Below are 21169 nucleotides of genomic sequence, written 5' to 3'. Positions count from 1 at the left end.
ACAGTGTATAAAATCAGAATTTAGAGATAGAAATGAATAACTATGAGATAAAAAGTCACAATTATAAGAAAAAAAGTCATAAGAAACAAAAACTCTAAGTTTTACATAAAAAGTCATAATAATGAGATAAAGAGCCAAAATAAAGCGATAGAGATTAATAATTATGTTATAAATTGTCAAAATAAAAAGATATTCATAATTATGAGTTAAAAAGACAAAATTATAGTATAAAAAGTCACAATTAAGAGACAAAAAAAATCAAAATTATGAAATGAAAAATCATAATTCTGACACACAAAATCAGAATTATGAAATAAAAATGTCTTTTCATAATTTAGACTTTTTGTCTCCTAAATATGACTTACGATTTTTTGTTGTTGTTGTTTTTAGAATTGCCTTACCTTTGTTTTTTTTGTTTTTTTTTGTTTGTTTGTTTGTTTGTTTTTGTTTTTACGTGTCAGGAATCGGCTTTCATACAAGAACATCCTGATGATCTGGATTATTCTGTATTTTCTGTTGCCCACTCATCCCCGGTAATTCATAACTCCTTTCCCTCACGCCCCATAATGGTGTGGCCCTACTAGACATTTCAACGCCCATTTTGAACTGGAGCCCCCTGGTGGCAGAATTTACATACGTGCTAATAAGTCACTGAATAAAAACATCACCTAAATACCTGATAGAGTGTACAGTTTCATGTTCAAGTTTTCTTTTAGGATAGTTTATTTAGTGTTGAGATAATTTTTCATGCATTTAAAACAAATTTAACCTAAAAAACCTCACTAAGATTCAGAATCTTCCAAAAGCATCCTGACCAAGTGAGGCAGCAGCACAAACATTTACCAGCACAGATCAACTAATCCTGGTCACAGAGCATCAAAAAGGTCAAAGCATCTACAGTACAGCCGGTCTTCCACAACTTCAGGGCTCTTCTCTAAGTTTATAAAGATTTCAGACAGCTCCTTCTCCTCCAGCAGAGCACACGCAGCATGTGTGATTCAGTCTTCTTAATAACTCCTCCAAACAAAACAGTCATGTCAAAGTCATGTTCCCAAACCTGATTGACCTGATTGCTAATTTTTCCTCTTCACTTCCTGTGAAGTTTGCATATTTATCCTTCAGCACAATCAGACATCGACAGGACTTCCTGTCATACAAGTAGCTCTGATTAAACAGGAATAATGATTCCAATCATCCTCAAGAGACCTGGATAAAAGCGACTAAAACAGAAGCTCAATCTCCTCTCTCCTGGACAGCCTGATCTCTCATTTGTTGTGCAGTGATAATGAGGGAGTGATGCAGATCATGACCTTTTCAGCTGACCCCCTGCAGTCTGATTCTAGTTGTGTTACGCTTGATATTTTGGTTATGTGGTTGTACAAAAAGAGACATGAGCTGATTCTTCAGGGCTTTTCTTCCTGATCCTACCTACACAAGCTGTGAGGCAGCGTCTTAAGCACTGATCAGCTGGCGGCCCGAGGGCCATATCAGGCCCCCCAAAGCTTCCTGTGCGGCCCCCAGAAGGTCATTAGATTCAATAAAGGAGGAAAAGAAGATGTTGTGGGTTTAAGAGTATCTTCTGGCTTTAAATGTCTGCAGCTGTTCAATCACCCAAAAAAACAATTAATGTTGAAATAGTTTTAGAAAGACTTGATCTGTTGTTACACAAATTTAACTTTTAGCCGTTATTAGTGAATATTTTTATTTTTATTTTTTTATAAAGGGGGTTAAGGCTGGTAGAAATGATGCGAAAATGGCCAGATGAAGTGGTGAAAAGGGGTTAGAGTGTGGCAAAAATGGGTGATAAGTGTCAAATGTGTTGTGGAGTGGCACAAAGTGATAAAATTGACAGGAAAAGTGGTTGAAAGAGGTAAAATGTGGCAAAAATTGGAAATAAATAGGAAAAGGGGGAAAAAAGTGTTTAAAAATCATTAAAAGTGGCAAAAACTGTGGAAAAAAAGAATGAAAAGCAGTTACAAAGTGGAAAAAATAGATGAAAAGTGGCAAAATGGATAAAAGAGTGTCACAAAAAGAATAAATGTGCAGGAAAAATGATTTAAAAGGGGTTAAAGAATGACAAAATTTGGGTTAAAGAGGCAAAAGGGGGCAAAAAGTATCAAGAATGGGTTAAAAATGGCAAAAATAGCCTGGCAAAGTAGTGAAAAGGGATAAATGGTGGCACACAGGGGCCAGAATTAGCAGGAAAGTTGCAAAAAGGAGTAAAAGAGGGTGCCGAAGTGCCGAAAAAAGGAGGGAAAAGGGATTAAAAAGTGTCAAAAATAAGTTTATATTGGTGTTAAATCGCAACTGGGGAGTGTCCATTCTCTGGGATTTCAGGGGCCATTCTCTGGGATTTCAGGGGCCATTCTCTGGGATTTTCAGAGGCCATTCTCTGGGATTTCAGGGGCCATTCTCTGGGATTTCAGGGGCCATTCTCTGGGATTTCAGGGGCCATACTCTGGGAGTTCAGGGGTCATTCTCTGGGAGTTCAGGGGTCATTCTCTGGGATTTCAGGGTCAATTCTCTGGGATTTCAGGGTCCATTCTCTGGGATTTTCAGAGGCCATTCTCTGGGATTTCAGGGGCCATTCTCTGGGATTTCAGGGGCCATTCTCTGGGAGTTCAGGGGCCATTCTCTGGGATTTCAGGGTCCATTCTCTGGGATTTCAGAGTCCATTCTCTGGGATTTCAGGGGCCATTCTCTGGGATTTTCAGAGGCCATTCTCTGGGATTTCAGGGGCCATTCTCTGGGATTTCAGGGGCCATACTCTGGGAGTTCAGGGGTCATTCTCTGGGAGTTCAGGGGTCATTCTCTGGGAGTTCAGGGGTCATTCTCTGGGATTTCAGGGGCCATTCTCTGGGATTTCAGGGGTCATTCTCTGGGAGTTCAGGGGTCATTCTCTGGGATTTCAGAGTCCATTCTCTGGGATTTCAGGGGTCATTCTCTGGGAGTTCAGGGGTCATTCTCTGGGAGTTCAGGGGTCATTCTCTGGGAGTTCAGGGGTCATTCTCTGGGATTTCAGGGGCCATTCTCTGGGATTTCAGGGGTCATTCTCTGGGATTTCAGGGGTCATTCTCTGGGAGTTCAGGGGTCATTCTCTGGGAGTTCAGGGGTCATTCTCTGGGAGTTCAGGGGTCATTCTCTGGGATTTCAGGGTCCATTCTCTGGGATTTCAGAGTCCATTCTCTGGGATTTCAGGGTCCATTCTCTGGGATTTCAGAGTCCATTCTCTGGGATTTCAGGGGCCATTTTTTGGGATTTCCAGGGGCCACTCTCTGGGATTTCAGGGGTCATTCTCTGGGATTTCAGGGGCCATTCTTTGGGATATCAGGGTCCATTCTCTGGAGTTTCAGGGGCCATTCTTTGGGATTTCAGGGGCCATTCTCTGGGATTTCAGGGGCCATTCTCTGGGATTTCAGGGGCCATTCTCTGAGATTTCAGGGGCCATTCTCTGGGATTTCAGGGGTCATTCTCTGGGATTTCAGGGGCCACTCTCTGGGATTTCAGGGTCCATTGTCTGGGATTTCAGGGGCCATTGTCTGGGATTTTTAGGGGCTCGGCTGATTCCGTAGACAGGCCTATCTCCTTGTGGCCTTCTGCATTATAGATAATAGGGATAGAGCTCACTGGTAATGCCTTTTTATTTCTTTTTGAAAGAAAAAACATTTACAATAGTATGATTATCGGAAAACTAAATCTGGCCCTTGTGCAAATGGACTTGATGACCCCTGGTCTTAAGGCTCCATGTCAACAGCAGGCATGTCCGTTTCATGTTTTTTCTCACTCCTCAAAGATTTTACCGTTTTGCTGACCCTCAGCTGACTGGGATTATTTGTTTGTGTAAGATTGACAGTGTTTGTACTGTTTGTTTTTCCTGCTCATTTGAGCAGAGCCACCTTTTTGCTGATTTGTGTCCAATGTAGTCACTTTCACTCATTTTTGCCAAAGTTTTTCCACTTTTGGACCATTTTTGCCACCTGTAATTCATTCTTTTACCACAATTTTTTTGCCACTTTCTGCCTTTTTGCCACTTTTTCTCCCCATTTTTGACACTTTTCTCCCAGCATTTGCCAATTTAAGCCCATTATTGCACCTTCTTTTGGTCACTTTTCACCCATTTTTGACATTTTTATCCTGCTTTTTGCTATTTTTTGCCCCTTTTTGCCTAGTTTAGCAACTTCTCACCATTTTAAGCTGCACTTAATTCCCATTTTCCTACCTTTTTCTTGATTTGTGTCTGATATAGTCACTTTCCACTCATTTTTGCCACGGTTTTGCCACTTTTGGACCATTTTTGCCACCTGTAACTCTTTTTTTTTTTTTTTTTTTTTTTTACCACTTCTCACAAATTTTTACCACTTTCTGCCCTTTTTGCCCCTTTTTATCCCAATTTTGACACTTTTCTCCAGTGTTTGCCGATTCAAGCTCATTTTTGCACCTTCTTTTTGTCACTTATCCTGCTTTTTGCTATTTTTTGCCACTTTTTGCCTACTTAAGCCACTTCTCACCATCTTAAGCTGCCTTTCGCAGTTAAATTCCACTTAATTCACATTTGTCCACCTTTTTTCTGTTTTTTTGCGGGGGGCGGGGGGTTTGCCTATTTTAGTCACTTTTCACTCATTTCTTTGCCACTTTTGGACCATTGTTTGCCACCTCTAACTCATTTTTTTGCCACTTCTCACCCATTTTTGCCACTTTTTCTCCCAATTTTGGCCACTTTTCCCCAGTGTTTACCCCTTTCTGCCTATTTTTGCCACTTCTCACCCATTTAAGATGCATTTTGCCCATTTTCCCACCTTTTATTCTAAATTTGTGCCCATTTTCCCCCCTTTTTTCAGATTTTTACAACTTTTTGACAATTTCTTGCCACCTTTAACTTATTTTTTGGGCACTTTCCACCCATTTTTTGCCACATTCTGTCTTTTTGCCACTTTTCTCCCAGTGTTTGCCACTTTTTGACCACTTTTGCCACCTTTAATTTATTTTATTTGCCACTTTTCACCTCTTAGATTGTGGCTCTTGCAAATGTATTTTTCAACAATTTGGCTCTTTGGTTGAGCAGGGTTGAGTAACACTGCTCCAGGGATTTAAATATTCACCCCATGGTCTTGAAGAGGAGGGGAGGACCTCCAAAAGGAGGTGATATAATGACCTTTGTGGTGCCAGCTTGTTCTCATATTAGCTGTTTGCACCCAGCCCCACCTGAGGACTCAGCAACACCTCAACACCTGCTGAAATGCTGAATATATAAGAACCAAAGCAAGATGAATTGTTGTAAACTAAAGATTCGTACTCCTCCATCTCTCCTGTGCATAATTCACTTGAAATAATGCACATGTAAATTTCTGTATCTCCTGCACTACAATCACACTGCACAAATGCAGCTACAGTAGCACAAGTGAGCAGTAAATGTATGCAAATGCTTCATCTCAGTTTCAAAACTTTTATTATGTACAGAGTAATTCATCATTTTTCCCCCCTCTGTCTTTCTACCTGTTTGATTTATTAGAGATTCCGTCCCCTCACAGTAAAGATGTTCAGATTGATGAATACAGTTCTTTCTTTGTCCTTATCTTCTTTGCTGCTGAGATCACAACCGGTAATAATCTCTGCTAATACCTTCTTCCAGTAACAAACCATCATTTACCACATCTGCTTATGACTAAAGGAAAGCCATTACCTCTAAATGTGTCTGCACTGGTCTGAGCCCAGTCCCTCCTCTGGCCACCCTCCCATCTGTGTGCTGCTCTCTGATATTATCACCGCAGCAGCCTGTGTGTGGTTTGGGACAGCTGTGCTCTCCAGCTGTGATTTGTGTTAGTCATTTAAAGCCGCAGTGTCCGGCTGATTTGGGGTGACTTTGTCAGAGAAAGTATTGCCTTTTAGGGTGCAGAAAGGGAGCTCACTGCTTCTGTATTTCTTCGGGGGCTGCTGGACTTGTTTTAGTGGCTGAAGGTAGAAAGGTTTAGAGTCAGGAGGGCAGGAGAGATAAACACTGAAAACTTTTAACAGAGCGGTTTGGATGGAAGGTGAGGCAAAGTTGCTCTCACTCTCTTTGTACAGTTCTTTGGCTTTTTGAAGTCTTTTTAGAGACAAATGGACTCAGTCTGGTTGTCATAAAAACACAGACAGTCTTTGCATTATCATAGCGCCCTGTCAGCTACACCTTTGATCAGCTGAAAGGTCTAAATGGTTGTTTTTTTTTTTTCTTAATGTAGCCTGGGCTGAGGGCTGTTTGCTCCCTGGAATCCTTAAAGAAGTAAAGCCAGAGATTGATTGAACTTTTCCCCTTTTAACTGGCTAATAAAAGAGAAATCCAGTATTTGACAAAAACTCACCTGACAGGTTCCTGCAGATAAAGGCATAATGAGGAAGGTTTCTGATGGACAAATTCATCAGATTAAGAGAGCAGCTGCTAAAATGCCATTACAAAGCAGCAAACAGGTATTTGAAGCTGCTGGTGCCTCTGGAGTCCAACCAACCTCAAGGTGTAGGATCCTCCAGAGGCTTGCAGTCATGCATAAACCTACTATTCAGCCAACTCTAACCAATGCTCACAAGCAGAAACAGTTGCAGTGGGCCCAGAAATACATGAAGACTCATTTTCAAACAGTCTTGTTGACTGATGAGTGCTGTGCAACCCTGGACGGTCCAGATGGAGGAGTAGTGGATGGTTGGTGGATGGCCACCATGTCCCAACAAGGCTGCGACGTCAGCAAGGAGGGGGCGGAGTCATGTTCTGGGCCGGAATCATGAGGAGAGAGCTGGGAGGCCCCTTTAGGGTCCCTGAAGGTGTGAAAATGACCTCGGCAAAGTATATAGAGTTTCTGACTGACCACTTTCTTCCATGATACAAAAAGAAGAACAGTGCCTTCTGTAGCAAAATGATCTCCATGCATGACAATGTACAGTCTCATGCTGCAAAGAATCCCTCTGTGTCATTGGCTGCACAAAAGGAGAGAAACTCAAGGTGTGGCCCCATCCTCCCCTGACCTCATCCCTATTGAGAACCTCTGGAGCATCCTCAAGCTAAAGATCTATGAGGGTGGGAGGCAGTTCACATCAAAACAGCAGCTCTGGGAGGATATTCTGACATCCTGCAAAGAAATTCAAGCAGAAACTCTCCAAAAACTCACAAGTTCAATGGATGCAAGAATACTGAAGGTGATATCAAAGAAGGGCTCCTATGTTAACATGGAACTTTGGAAATTGACTTACTGACTGCAGCGTTGGAACGTCTTTGGTTCCACTTGAACTTTCGAAGTGAATACTTAATAAATGCATCATCGCAAACATGTTTGTTTAACGTTGCCAGTCTCTTTGTCTTCTTACTGCAGTTTGCATGTTTTATTCTTTTATTTCTTTGCACTGGAAAACATTTGCAGCTTAAAAACAAATTCAACATTAATGAGTTATGCCAAGATGTTTCTGTGAGTTTTTAGTGGAGTGACAACACGAATGACTTCCTGCAGAGAAGACAATCGAGCATGAAGCCTCCACAGCATTAATCTGAGATCCACGTTATGTAGTTGAGATTCTGATACTAAAAAATACATATTTCTGCAGTTATTATTATCCACTGGTCTATTTATAGAAGGAGATTTAAATTCAGGAAATGCACTCAGCGGGAGAGCGGAGAGCATGTCGATGTCATAACAATTATGCATGCAGATTTTCTCTCAATAACTGCGGCACATTTAAAGCCCACTGTTTCCTGACAATACAGCAGACGTTGAATAAAAGACAGATGTTTCATTGGTGCAGAGCCTCGTATAAGACGACTGCTGCGTACACGGGCAGAGCTTCACTCATAAATAAAATAAGCAGTGACAAAAACTGAGAGTTTTTATCAGCAAAAACAGAATCCTGAAAACAGTCACACCTGTTTGATTTGTTTTCCTCAGGAAAATGATAACGTGATGCATTTTCAATCCAAAACATCAGTCTGAAACTCTATCAGCTCTCAGCGAGTCCCACAGACACACGGAGCTGTTTACCTTAGCTCACACTGTTTCACAATGTCACAGGGTTGGTTTAACAGTCAGAGCTGTCTCACTGCAAACTTTCCCTCTGCTGCACTGGCACACGACTTTACCTGCTACTTACCTCAGCCTTTAGACACAACTCAGGTAATGCTCAAGCAGCACTATGAGATGATCATGTTATCACTGAGATTTAGAAAAATGATCCTAAATAATTTGTGATTTTTGAAGGATGAGACACAAAAACCTTTTGCTCTTTTTCACTCATGAATATTCCAGAAAACTCAGGCTGCCTCTAGCATCTTCCTGAGCTGCCCAGTTTACCAGTGAAGTATACTGTAATGCATATTAAAGACAGAATGGAAAATTGCTGGATAAATATTAAAGATCCTGTAAAGTGAAATCCAAAGTTTTTGTCTTACTCTCTAGAAATGTTTGAATACTTTTGCTGTAAACATGTGAAAACACTGAGATCTTCATGTGACTGAATTCTGGATTTAGACTGTTAGAAAGTCTTTCACCTCTTTCCTGGCTGGGTTTAATGTGGGCAGGGCTGATATGTAGACTGGTGATGTCATCGGCCCACAATGGAGAACAACCTTGCCCCTCTAACACTACAACATAAAATCACAGAGCAGTTCATCTCAGTCCAGTCTGTTGTTAGCTGATGCCACTGCCTTTATTGAAAGTTAACTAAACAGCTAAATGCTGTTTTTTTTGTTCATTGTGAGGTAAATTTACCGAATCTATCAGCCACAGTGGTCTATGGACTATTTAAAGCAGGGGTTCTCAACCTTTTCAGGCCATGACCCCCAAAATAAAGGTGCCAGAGACTGGGGACCCCAGCTGTACCTGAAGGTGGTTGAACCCAGCCATGGACATTCAAGAATAGTCATGTGCAGACAAGGCTGCCCATGAGGAGGGATAAAGATGGAGGTTTGTGGGACCCAACCAAACTGGGGGCCCACTGAGGTCAGCAAAATCATGGTCAATTGTAAAGTTAAGCTGTGAAAATTTTATATCTGACCTAAATAATAACCACTCTGATCAAAGAAACAAATATCTTCATTTATTCATTTGTGTAGTCAATGGCCTTCTTAAAAAATGAAAATGTTTGTTTAAAACACCTAATTAAAATGGGTTAAAAATAGCAAAAATGGTAAATAATGGCAAAAAATGGTGGAAAAGGTGGTGAAATTGGATATTTAAACAACATAAATGGATTAAAAGTGGCAGAAATTAGATAAAAAGGCAAAAAAAAAGGGTTAAAGTGGCAACAACACACACAAAAAGAGGTAAAAGGGGATTAAAAAGTGACTGAAATGGCTTTAAAGTGCAAAAAAATTGTTAGTTGGAATGGGATGAAAAATTGATACTGGCAAGAAACAGCTTAGCTGTGGTTGGGGTTTCAAAAGTGGTTAATAGTGGCAATAATGGGTCAACAAAGGCAGAAAGGGGTAAGAATTGGTTGAGAAATGGCAAAACTAGGCAGAAAAAGTGGTGGAAAATAGACAAAAATGGGTTTTAGGTGGCAAAAATAATTCAAAATTGGCAAAATTGGTGTTGAAAAGTGATGAAAAAGGGTTAACATTTGGTAAAATTGGTATAAAGTGGCAACAGTGCAATTTTGAAAATATTCTTAGTTTTTTTTAAAGGCATCTGGTGACCCCTTCTCAGTGTCTCGTGACCCCAAAGGGGGTCCCGACCCCAAGGTTGAGAACCACTCATTTAAAGCATCATAACAGAGATTTGAGCCAGAAAACAGACTTTGTTTCTTCTTTGGCACAGAGCCAGGCAGCTGCTTTCTGATCATAAGGTCAACATAAGGTCAAGTGGCAGGCTAATGGCGTGAGAGCTTTCCTCCATTCAGATTGTAGCTTTTTTTTTTAATTTGAGAGGGTTGTATTTCTCTTCAGCTCATTCAACAGACATGCCCACCCCATCCTGGAGCAGATTTAACGAGAGGCATCTGGCTGCAGACCACGAGCAGACCTCTGGTGGGGCGTTCAGCAGCAGACCTCTACACCGGGGCGGTGACGGCTGCTGTTCTCAAACATGACGGACGAACGAGAGGAGCACAGGAACACACATCAAAACTTTTTAAAGTCTTTTTTGTTTGTTTTTTGTTTGCTGGTTTTAACCAAAGTATTTAATCTGTTAGAAAATGTTAAGGATTCAAAAAGGAGTAACTTTTACCCCCTATGAGGATTACAAGACATGATACCATCATCTTTAAGCAAAATAAGTGAAAATACACACAAAAATGTGTATTATTTAGCCGCTTAAGACACAATCTTTTTTATCTATCAGTATTTTTATTTTTTGTGAAAATACATTGCATTCAGTATCAGTTTTCAGTGAATTTCTACCCTTAATTTCGATCCTCAGCCGTTGTCATGGAAATTGACAAGCTGTTTTATTTTTTACCAGAGTAGCGTCAGAAATCATTTTGGTGTTTTGCAGTTGAGTCCACCATATAGTCCACTGTATGCTGCTCACTATATATCAGACAGGGAGTAGGGAATGAGTGTGTGGTTTCGGACACAGCCGTGGCTATTTGACACAACAGCACAGTTTTTATGATCAAAAAAGATCAAAAATCTGCCAAGTCAGTCAGAACCCACAGGTCAAACACAGTGACCTGTCATAAAATAAACCTAAACACAGAATTATTTTCACTTTACAGGCTCTTCAAATAAAGACAATAACAATATTTATCCTTGCATTTAATTTGCATTATAACAAAGAGGTAGAATAACGCTAGACTGAAATCTAGACTAGACTGAAATCAGTTTATTAACAAATTGTTTGTGCACTAACGATTGAAGTCACATGACTCATAAATATAACATCATAAAAAACACCCACAAGACCCATAGAAGCATTGCTCGTATAATTCAAACACTACAGAGTGGTGCAGAAATTAGTCCTAAAACGTAGACCAGAGTTAGCGTTAAGTACTTCTGGTTCCCTTCTCTGAAAGTCTATGGGTTTTATGACAGTTTCAGTTAAATGCCTAAATTAAGGTCTGTGGTGAATACAAGCTTGAGAGAGTTTAACGTTTTAACCGACAACATTAAATACATCTGAAACTGCCCCACCTTTGAATTGTTTATCTTTTCACATTTTAATAAAGGCAGCTGCCAAAGGACAGCTAACAAGGACTACAGCAGTTGTCGGGAGCGCTCACTTGTATCCACTGGTGATGACGTTAAATTAAGTTGTAGTTCAATATAGCATGACACTAGCGTTTTACTTTCATCAGTTACATTAAAAAAACAGACATGATGTTTATATTATTAATCTATGAAGATTATCCTTCTGAAAAAACGTGTATGTTTCATAAACTTTTATTGGACGCAGGTGTGATTTTCAGCCGTAATCCAAAAACCCATTGAAAAATCCCACCAGCTCGACTCTGAGGGAACCCATGCGGTGCTAACTTCTGGGTTTTGCCTACAAAATTACGTCACGACTGTACCACCCTATTGATGCTTGGAATTTGAAAACTCTGGAATCAAGTCTGACGACATGCTTTACTGTCATGAAGGCAGTGCTGTTTAGTGACCATGTTATCATTCTGTTTTCTCTCCTCTATATTTCTGAACCCTGAAGTCGAAGTGAATCAAACTTTTACCAGAACCCCCCACCCCAACCGCCGCTGGTCCTTACTCTCTACAGAAGGCCTCACAGCTGACATTGATATCAGAGCAGAAACCAAGCCATTAGGTCAAAGGAGCTGCCTGCTCAGGCAGAGACTGGATTGTTGACGGGCACAGATTTGGAGAAGGCCACAAAAATGTCTGCAGCACTGGAACAATACAAGAGCACAGTGGCCTCCAGGTTATCACATGGGAGAAGTTTGGCACAACCAGCGCTCTTCCAAGAGGTGGTCACCCAATCAGGGGAGAAGCACTGACTGAGAACCTGATGGTCACTCTGACTGAGCTCCAGAGATCCTGTATGGAGACTGGAGTAGCTACTCTGCCATAAAGCCCAGATCAGTGGAGGGCTGCAATGATGGTTGTCCTGCAGGGACTTTGTCCCATCTCCACACAGGATCTCTGGAGCTCAGTCAGAGTCACCATCAGGTTCTTGGACCAAGGCCCTTCTCCCTGATTGCTGGTTTTGGCCAGGCGAGCAGCTCTTGGAAGAGTCCTGGTTGTGCCAAACTTTTTCCTTTTGGGAATTATGGAGGCTGCTGTGCTCATAGGACCATCTTTTGTCTTCATTTGTCTTAGTGTTAGAAAATAAATTGAATTAACTGTTGAATGTTGAGTAAATTTTACTACACACTCATAACCCCATTTCACTTGCTTCCTGCAACAACGTGCAGCTGAAAATGTGAGGTCCTGATGTGTTAGAAAACAGAGTAATTAAAATAACAGTCATAGTTAATGAACAATAGGACAGTGAAATTAAGAATTAAATGCATGTTTTTGGCAGGAGAGTGTGTTACAAGCAGATAGTGTTTACATAAAGCCTGATGTGGAAGTGGGACTATTTTTGTCTCTGTAAAAGTTTCCAGATTTACCGCCTCCCTGAAGACAAGTCCGACCCCAATTTGTTGTTATATTCAAGCATCTTAATTTGATTATTTCTAAATTCTAATTACATTTTTGGCACAATTTAAGCAGGATGATGAACAACAATGATAAAGTGTCTGCCTGAAAACCATCTGCAGCTCCACAATCCTCTATAAAGTAGAACCAAACTGTCCCTAAAACCAGAGCAGTCCGCTCCCTCTGTGCTGAGATGGAATATGAAGATTGGATGGCCGCAGGTTGTTAAATTCCATTTCCGCTGTGGGATGTGTATCTGCAGTTTAAAGGCAGGCCTCTTCCAGTTCTGATGTCCCTTTTTCTGTCATTTTTCTTGCTGGATCTCAGCCAGCCGAACCACCTGACCTTTCCTCTACTCTGACTTTTCACTGCTTCAAGTCTGTCTTTGTTTTGTTGTTTACCTCCTCACCCCTCAGTTTTATTCACCACTCATAGAGAGCGCTGACCTTCTGAGTTATTTAGCAGTGAAAGAACTAGAGGGACGCGTAATTCATTCTGTCTTACTGCTTTTCTGCTAAAAGACAGAGCACTATTTTTTTTAATATGTACAAACAATCCAGCAAATCTTTTTTTTCAAATTCAACCCTTTAAAATATAAAAGAAACCTCAGAGCTGGCTGAGAAATGAATGGAAAGTAAATTAAGAAGTTCTGATCAACATACCAGGATCTGATTTGGAGAAAGTATCCACGTCCAGTAGACTCCTGCAGAAACAGACACAGAAAGACACGTTATAGTGGATCCAGGTGGGTCCAGAATGTGTGCACTGCGACTTCAGTAGTGGCTAATGAGGGTTTACATACATAAATAAATGGTGGAAACAGAAAGGTCTCTGAATGTTTGGCTACCTTGGCTGCACCTCTAGCCTGGAGCTCACCCTGGGAACTTTACACTACTTTCCGCATTATTAAGCAAATGACATTTTTCTCTTATTTTCCTAATTATTAATGTAAGTGACGGTCAAAATATTTTTCAAGTTATCAGCCGGTAGAGCATAATTCAAACGTTTTTTAATAAACCTACTATTCAACCTCCCCAAACCAATGCTCACAAGCAGAAACGGTTGCAGTGGGCCCAGAAATACATGAAGACTCATTTTCAAACAGTCTTGTTGACTGATGAGTGCTGTGCAACCCTGGATGGTCCAGATGGAGGAGTAGTGGATGGTTGGTGGATGGCCACCATGTCCCAACAAGGCTGCGACGTCTGCAAGGAGGGGGCGGAGTCATGTTTTGGACCGGATTCATAAGGATAGAGTTGGGAGGCCCGATAGGGTCCCTGAAGGTGTGAAAATGACCTCGGCAAAGTATATAGAGTTTCTGACTGACCACTTTCTTCCATGGTACAAAAAGAAGAACAGTGCCTTCTGTAGCAAAATGATCTCCATGCATGACAATGTACCATCTCATGCTGCAAAGAATCCCTCTGTGTCATTGGCTGCACAAAAGGAGAGAAACTCATGGTGTGGCCCCCATCCTCCCCTGACCTCAACCCCACTGAGAACCTTTGGGGCATCCTCGAGCTAAAGATCTATGAGGGTGGGAGGTAGTTCACATCAAAACAGCAGCTCTGGGAGGATATTCTGACATCCTGCAAAGAAATTCAAACAGAAACTCTCCAAAAACTCACAAGTTCAATGGATGCAAGAATAGTGAAGGAGATATCAAAGAATGGCTCCTATGTTAACATGGAACTTGTCCTGTTAAGATGTTTTTGATTGAAATAGCTTTGATTTCAGTGAATATGAACTCCTAATGCTGCAAATTCAACAAATGACCATTTTCAGTTCTTTACAACAAATAAAATCTTTTAAAACTCTGTCAGGCTTAATAATGTGGAACAGTGCATTTTGATGTTTTTATTAAAAAATAAATAAATAAAGGTTATAATTATGAAGTTTGTTCAAAAATATTTGAATTATGCTCTAATGGCTGATGACTTGAAAAATATTCTGTCATTTACATTAATATTTAGGAAAATAAGAGAAAATTTTCATTTGCATGTGGAATGTGGAATGCAGTGTATGTATTTCTCTTATAATAACAGTATTAAGTAGGGCTGGGCAAATAATCCCAAATTAGATTAAATCCCAATAAAGCCATGCAATATTTGCAAGTTGCAATATTTCTTTAACCTGAAATGTGTCAAAAACCAGTTTAATACATTCATGTGTTGCAGCAGCAGATATTTTATGCACGTTATGCAAACATTCAAGTGTTTTTCTTTTTAGAATTGTGTACAAAAATCCTCCTTTCTTGAGCAAAAATAAATTGCAATTAAATATGTTTTACATTGTTCTGCCCTGGTTCATTCTATCTAATATTGATAAAACTTAGTTGAAGGAAGTCATACCCTCAGCCACGATCACCTGAAGCCAGCTGATCACAGCTCTTTTTTTCAACATAGTGGTCCTTTCTAATCTGACGTACTGCTCACTAATCCCTGCTTGCATCAGTGCTAATGCAACACGCTGCTGCTGCTGCAACTGCTGCTTCACCTCCTCCGCCCCAGCCACCTCCTTTATAGCATGCAGCTGCACCCTCATAGTCAGATTCATGAATTAATTGCCTCTGAAATCATTTCATTATTTCCAGTATATATTCTCATAAATGCATCTATACAGGGGTTCCTGGCGATGGACTCCCTGGAAAGTTAAAGCAGCTCCTTGATTAACTCAGGGAGCATCTTTTCAGCCTTCTCTGCCAACTAAAACTGTAGCTACATTTTGCATAAAATGGCGATGAGAGTGTTCCTGGCTGATTGTAGGCTATAGTATAGAATGCTTTTTTACTGTAATTTGTTGAAAAATACACAAGATGAGGAACCTAAGAATAATTGCATATTAAATCGCAATTGCAATGTTGGGGGGAAAAAATCGCAAGTAAATTATTTTTGCAAATCTTTCAGCCCTAGTATTAAGTCCTGCCTCTACCTTCTTGGAAATATATTTAACACATGTTAATGAGTGTGCTGTAACTTCTTTCCTGTATACCAGTGATAACCAACTGGTGGCCCTGGAAACAAATCTGGTCCCTCACATCTTCCCATCTGGCCTTCAGGATGTCATTAAATTAAGGAAGTATGGAGAGTGAAAAAACTGTATGCTGAGGTGTCAATTTTTATAAACTCCCTATAGCTATTAAAAACAGCGATGCATGATGTATCGACCTGATATTGCCAGCAGATATTATATTAAAATACACAATTACTGGTATTGGCAAATACCTGTAATTCCCAGTCATTTCTGATAAACTTCTAACCGATATTTTGGCTGTGAATATCAGCATGTATCAACTGTAAATTTTGGTCATCTGTACTAGACCTATGCCAGTTGAGGTCTTTCTCTGTTAATTCTCAAACTTTAAAGGGCTTTTCTAACAAAAATATGCGCCCCTGGCCTGTCCACTATCCCCCCCAAGTACCAGAACCCCCCACCTCTTTCTATACCGTTCAGAAAATATGTGCTAAAACAAGCCGTTCTCAGATTTTCCTTCCATGATGTCATGCGGGGAGTTAGCCCCTCCCCCAGAATCGGTTGGCCCTCCCCACTTGGAAGAAAGTTATGCCATCAGCTGCAAGGTGAGAGGAGAATCAGACCCATCCATTAAGCCACATCCATTTCCTGTGAGGGGTGAAGTCATGGGCGGAGTCAATGAGCTCATTAAAGGGAACTTATTATGCAAAAATCACGTTTTCTGGCTTTTCTAACACAATTATGTGTCCCTGGCCTGTCTAAAATTCCCTAAGGTACCAGAAAAATCCATTCCCTCTACCCCTCTTTTTCTCCACCTTTCAGAAAATGTGTGCTGAAACAAGCCGTTCTCAGATTTTACACATAGTGACCCTCCCCTTGGAGGAAAGTTCCGCCCTCCTCTACTGATCCTCTCAGCTACCAGCTGAGATGTTGGATAGCTCAGTGGGTTACCCTGCTGACTATGGTCTGGGAGATTGATGGTTTGAATCCCAGTCAGGTCCTAAACTTTAGATAAAAGTCTGTAACAACAGGAGTGCTGCATCCATTTCATGACAGGGGTGTGGTCAGAGGCGGAGTCAGACAGCTAATTGCCATTTAAAGCCACAGACACGGCTCGTTCAGAGAAGACCTGAAACAGAGGGGGTTTCAGACATGCAAAAATGCAATACTGGAGTGTTTTTTCAGCAATTAACTTTGCGGGCATGTTTTGGGGACCTCTAAGAACACCATAAACTTGTCTTAAAAGGGTAAAAGAACACTCAAGGCTACAGACACAGAAACAACTGGTTCTGAACAGGGCTGGAACAGAGGAGTTTATTTTAGTTTGGGTTTAGTTGGGTTTTTTCAACCCAACTTTTGAGCCCAGCCTCCTCTGCAGATGGGCATCAAACTGAGTGGAATAACAAAAAAAAAAGACTAGCTTTTGTAGTTGCAAGACATATAAGAAAAAATAGTTGCGCTGGTGTTGGATGTGTGTGTCCATATTAATACACAGCCAGTGCCGTTGCTGTTTTCCTCCTCTGAGTATTTATTAAGACGACCTTTCCAAGCCTCAATAAATTACACTAAAAGTGACAAAAATTCTTCATCCCTGAAACACATTCCATAAAAAACCACGGGTCAAAACGATAAGTTGTTTCCAAATGCATTTTTCAGCTTCTGGTGGAAATAAATCACAAAATCCTTCCCACCGAGCCCCTCCCCCTCCCCCAGGATTGGGCTGTCTAGCTCAGGTGTCTGGCCACTTCAAGTCTGGCTCACCTCAGGAGGGACCACACAGCAGCACCGGACATTCATTATTCACGAGTGGATTGCAAAGACAGTCAGCACACCTCCAGGCAGGCTGACAGTCTGCGAAACCCTCGCTGAGTCTGACTGCTCCGTCAGTTAGTCAGCCAGCCAGCCAGCCAGTCGGTAAAAAAGGGCAGCAAACCGTTCAGCTATGAGGCAACCTGCCACCACACAGTAGAGGCAACAATATGTGGGGGATTTTTATTCCAGGGCTGAAACATTTATCTTAGTGGGGATTTTTCTAAGGTCAAATTTTCTGACACTTTTCCCAATGCTCGTTTTTATTGAACTGCATCAGAAAACTCTTAACAGTGCTACATATAATGTAGCAAATAATGAACTAACTGCTGGTTGATTTGGACTAAATCAACATCAAACAAAGTGCTGGTTAATCAGCCTTACAGAAGTGTCTGTCTGTGTCTGACTGAGTGACTGACTGAGTGAAGCTACTTTCAGTCATACCACACGGTGTTGGGTTTAGTCGTACTGACAGCCTTCTAATGGCTGCTAATGGCAGCAAATTTATCTCCTACAGCCTTTAATTTCTCATGGATTTTCTCACAAAGTGCAGCACTTCCTGTTTATGAGTGCAGCTGAAAAAAGGAGAGCCTTTTCAGAACCATATTTCTATTTCTGCCACCCTGTCTCGTAGGACCCCCGTCTTAAAGCCACGACTAAAAATATCGCCACGATTGGTCATCTTTCATCTGGGACAGCCCAAAATCACACAGTGTATGCCAGGCTTACGGCTAACCCGCCTCATTTCGACTACCTGCAGTCTCATTGTTTTGGTCATGACCCAGAGCTCAGGACCATGAGTGAGGGCGAGAATGAAGATCAACAATCTGGTACAACGTCTGCAATACCACTGATGCAAAATTTAACATATTTTTTTGTATCTCATTTGATACATTGGGTGTTTTTGGTAACTGATAATCCACTTGAGGGCATTTTTATCATTTGTCAGATTGTATTCAGAGGGTTTTTTTAGTAATTCATTGATCATATTGATTAGATAGAGGTATGAAAGTATATACCAAATATGATACAACAGGCTATAAGTGGTTAAATTATTTTGGTTGTGTTGGTGCTAACAACATAGATTTTGGAGGGCACATGTTATTTTTTCATAGAATTTTGAAATTGTACCATCAGAACCTGTAAAGGTTCAATAATAATCTCTGCACACATTTTTCATACACTCAGCACCCTTGTGACCAAAGATGCCCCATTGAAGCCCATTGAAATCCAGTTCTTTCGCCCCCTAGCCAAAAAAAAAAACATTCAGATAAAACAAACAAATAGATAAAACTAGGGCGGAAAAATTTTGAAAAAATATCTGATTTTGATGATTTTGACTCGTATTACAAATTGGATATGAATTACTGGATTGAAGGGAGTGATCCAGGGTTTATTTTGGCTGCTAATTTTAATTTTAGTCTTTACATTTAGATAAAATGCATTTAAGTTTTAGTCTAGTTTTAGTCCATGAAAAGTCCTCACATTTTAGTCTCAACTTTTAGTCCAAGCATTTATTTTCTTACCTAAATCTGGTACCAAACCGTGGTACTGTGTTCTCTGCACCCTGCACCCTGAGAGGCAGAATAGCTACAGATTCACCCACAGTGGAGAAATATCATAACCTGACGTGTCAGATGGATTGTTTCACACATCTGGAAAACCTTCTTTACGAAGCGTTAGGGAAAGGGCAGAGGCTTTGAAAAGAACTTGGGGTGTGATTGGACGAACGTTCTGTCTGTCACATCTTTATGAGCCAATCAGAGCAACAAAACACGTGACGTAGCCGTGACCAAGGGTCGCATGCGCAGCTACCGAGGAATAACGCAAACCATGGCGACTGTAGACATGTCAGTACTCAACTTTTGTTGTTGTTGAAAAGAAAACATCTCACTGCTGTTCTTTGTTCTTCTTTTAACGAAGAAATGTCGTCAAGTTCTGATCAAACTGGCGCTTTAGCAGCAGCCATACTAATTACTTCCGCCATAATTGCACCGGTCTCATGTTGCTGCTTGCTTACGTCACGACTCCACCTCGCCTGAAAGTACTGCCCCTCGTCACTGATTGGTCCTGTTAAACCGGGCCTAAACGGTTCAGACAGGAGCTTTAAAAGATGAATTTGTCAGTGAGAAACAAGGAAACGGGCGTATCCATCCGCTTTGTAAGGTTAGAAATATCACTAATTTTGAATGCCTGACAAAAACTACATCACATTTCAGTCTAGTTTTACTCATCTTGATGAAAACTAAACTTAGTTTTTGTCAGTTTTAATCATCACAGATGTATTTTTGTCAGTCTTAGCCTAGTTTCTGTCATGGAAGAAAAGGCTGTGGACGAACATTTTTAGTCATAGTTTTAGTCGACAAATTAACACTAGAATGATCGTTTCTATGTCATCCTCATATTAATCAGAAAAAGTACAAAAATGATGCAGGAAATTTAATGCATGACATCTGCTGCAAAAATAAAGTAGTAAACCAGTATTTTAACTCAAATTCAGGCTAAAGAAATATTGAAATTTCTGCATTTTGCAAAGTATTCTTACTCTTCTTATTACTGTTATTATTTTTATTATTTTACTGCACGTGTCCATTTTTGGGCACCAATATGCTGTGTGTAACTTTTCTTTAGGGTATCTGACAGATGAATTGTGTGTTTTAGAAACTTCAGTCATAGATCTGAACTACATTTAAATATCAGAATCATACTGGTACCATCTCAGCTAAAATTAATGCATAAATATCAGAATATGGGATGGTGTCAAAAATCCACTTTTGTGCATTTCTAGTTTTTTGAGTTTAAATGTGACAGCCGAGGGAGCTTTAAACAACAGGAAGACAGTGAGCAATTTATTCCTGTTGATCATCATAAAGAAAACTTAGTAGATACTGAATCATTGCATAATCATTAACTATTAATTATGACTCCTATTGAACATCATCATAACCTTTTCTTCCATTGCCTTGTTAACTAGAGGTTAGTTACTCATACTGAGAAACTGCCAGTTCTTGTGTATTGAATTTAAACTGTTCTAGTTCTTGATTCCAGGTTTGTCATATTCATATTTAGATTGTATTTCCATGTCTGTATTCACTGACAGTGTTCCTAGATTTAATTTAATGGCACTGATCATTCATAGACCATCTTCCTCCTGATCTTTGGCTATACCAAACTGTTTGGTGCGATCAATAATTAAAGTCAGCGTTGATGTGATGGCTCATTGACCGGATTTCATCAGACTATCAAGAGAGTCTGAAGGATTTTTAATTGCTCTGACTCAGAATGGCCAATTAGATTAACTATTAACTGAAAGAAAAGAGTGTCCTAAAGTAAAGGTCATCCATGATAGATAGATAGATGGATAGATAGATAGATAGATAGATGGATAGATGGATAGATAGATAGATAGATAGATAGATAGATCCAACATTCCCATCTATTTTAATTTTGAGTCTGCTTGCCTTAGAAATAAAATCAATGATAGCAGCATAGAGCTCGTGCTGCAGCTGGCAGACTGGATTACATCTACAGGTTTATGTCTGAGAGTTCGCTCTTACCTGCAGGACACGGTAACTTCTATCTTAGTTGCAGGGACTCTGGTGTTGAGGGGGTCGAATTCTCCTATTGATGCCATCATCTCGACTCACGTCCTTAACGAGCATCCGCCAATAAAGAAAGAAAAATGACGGAGATGTGATCATTTAGATCGCCGTAAATCCATAGTGGAGATCCTCTGGTCCGGGTCTGAGGAGCAGAGAGCAGCGGAGGAGGGAACCAGAGAAGGAGAGAGAGAGAGAGAGAGAAAGTTGTGAGGCAGATTTAAAGTTCATTCATCCTTCACGG

The 21169-nt window shown here is 40.5% G+C and overlaps 1 protein-coding gene across 1 annotated transcript in view; it reads right to left on the bottom strand.

The window, feature by feature from the left end:
* The window catches only part of LOC121517593 (copine-9-like), a 174811-nt gene extending 153848 nt beyond the window's left edge, over positions 1 to 20963 (bottom strand). The window contains exons 1-2 of the mRNA XM_041799485.1: positions 20884 to 20963; positions 13207 to 13247 (exon numbers count right to left, since the gene is read on the bottom strand). Coding sequence (XP_041655419.1) covers positions 13207 to 13247; positions 20884 to 20963 — 121 coding nt within the window. The remainder of the gene's footprint in view (positions 1 to 13206; positions 13248 to 20883) is intronic.
* Between the last annotated feature and the right edge of the window lie 206 nt (positions 20964 to 21169).

Source organism: Cheilinus undulatus, linkage group 11 (genome assembly GCF_018320785.1).
Source record: "Cheilinus undulatus linkage group 11, ASM1832078v1, whole genome shotgun sequence".
Taxonomy (NCBI): domain Eukaryota; kingdom Metazoa; phylum Chordata; class Actinopteri; order Labriformes; family Labridae; genus Cheilinus; species Cheilinus undulatus.
The sequence above is the reverse complement of the archived record's forward strand: the minus strand, read 5'-3'. Positions and strand labels throughout refer to the sequence as shown.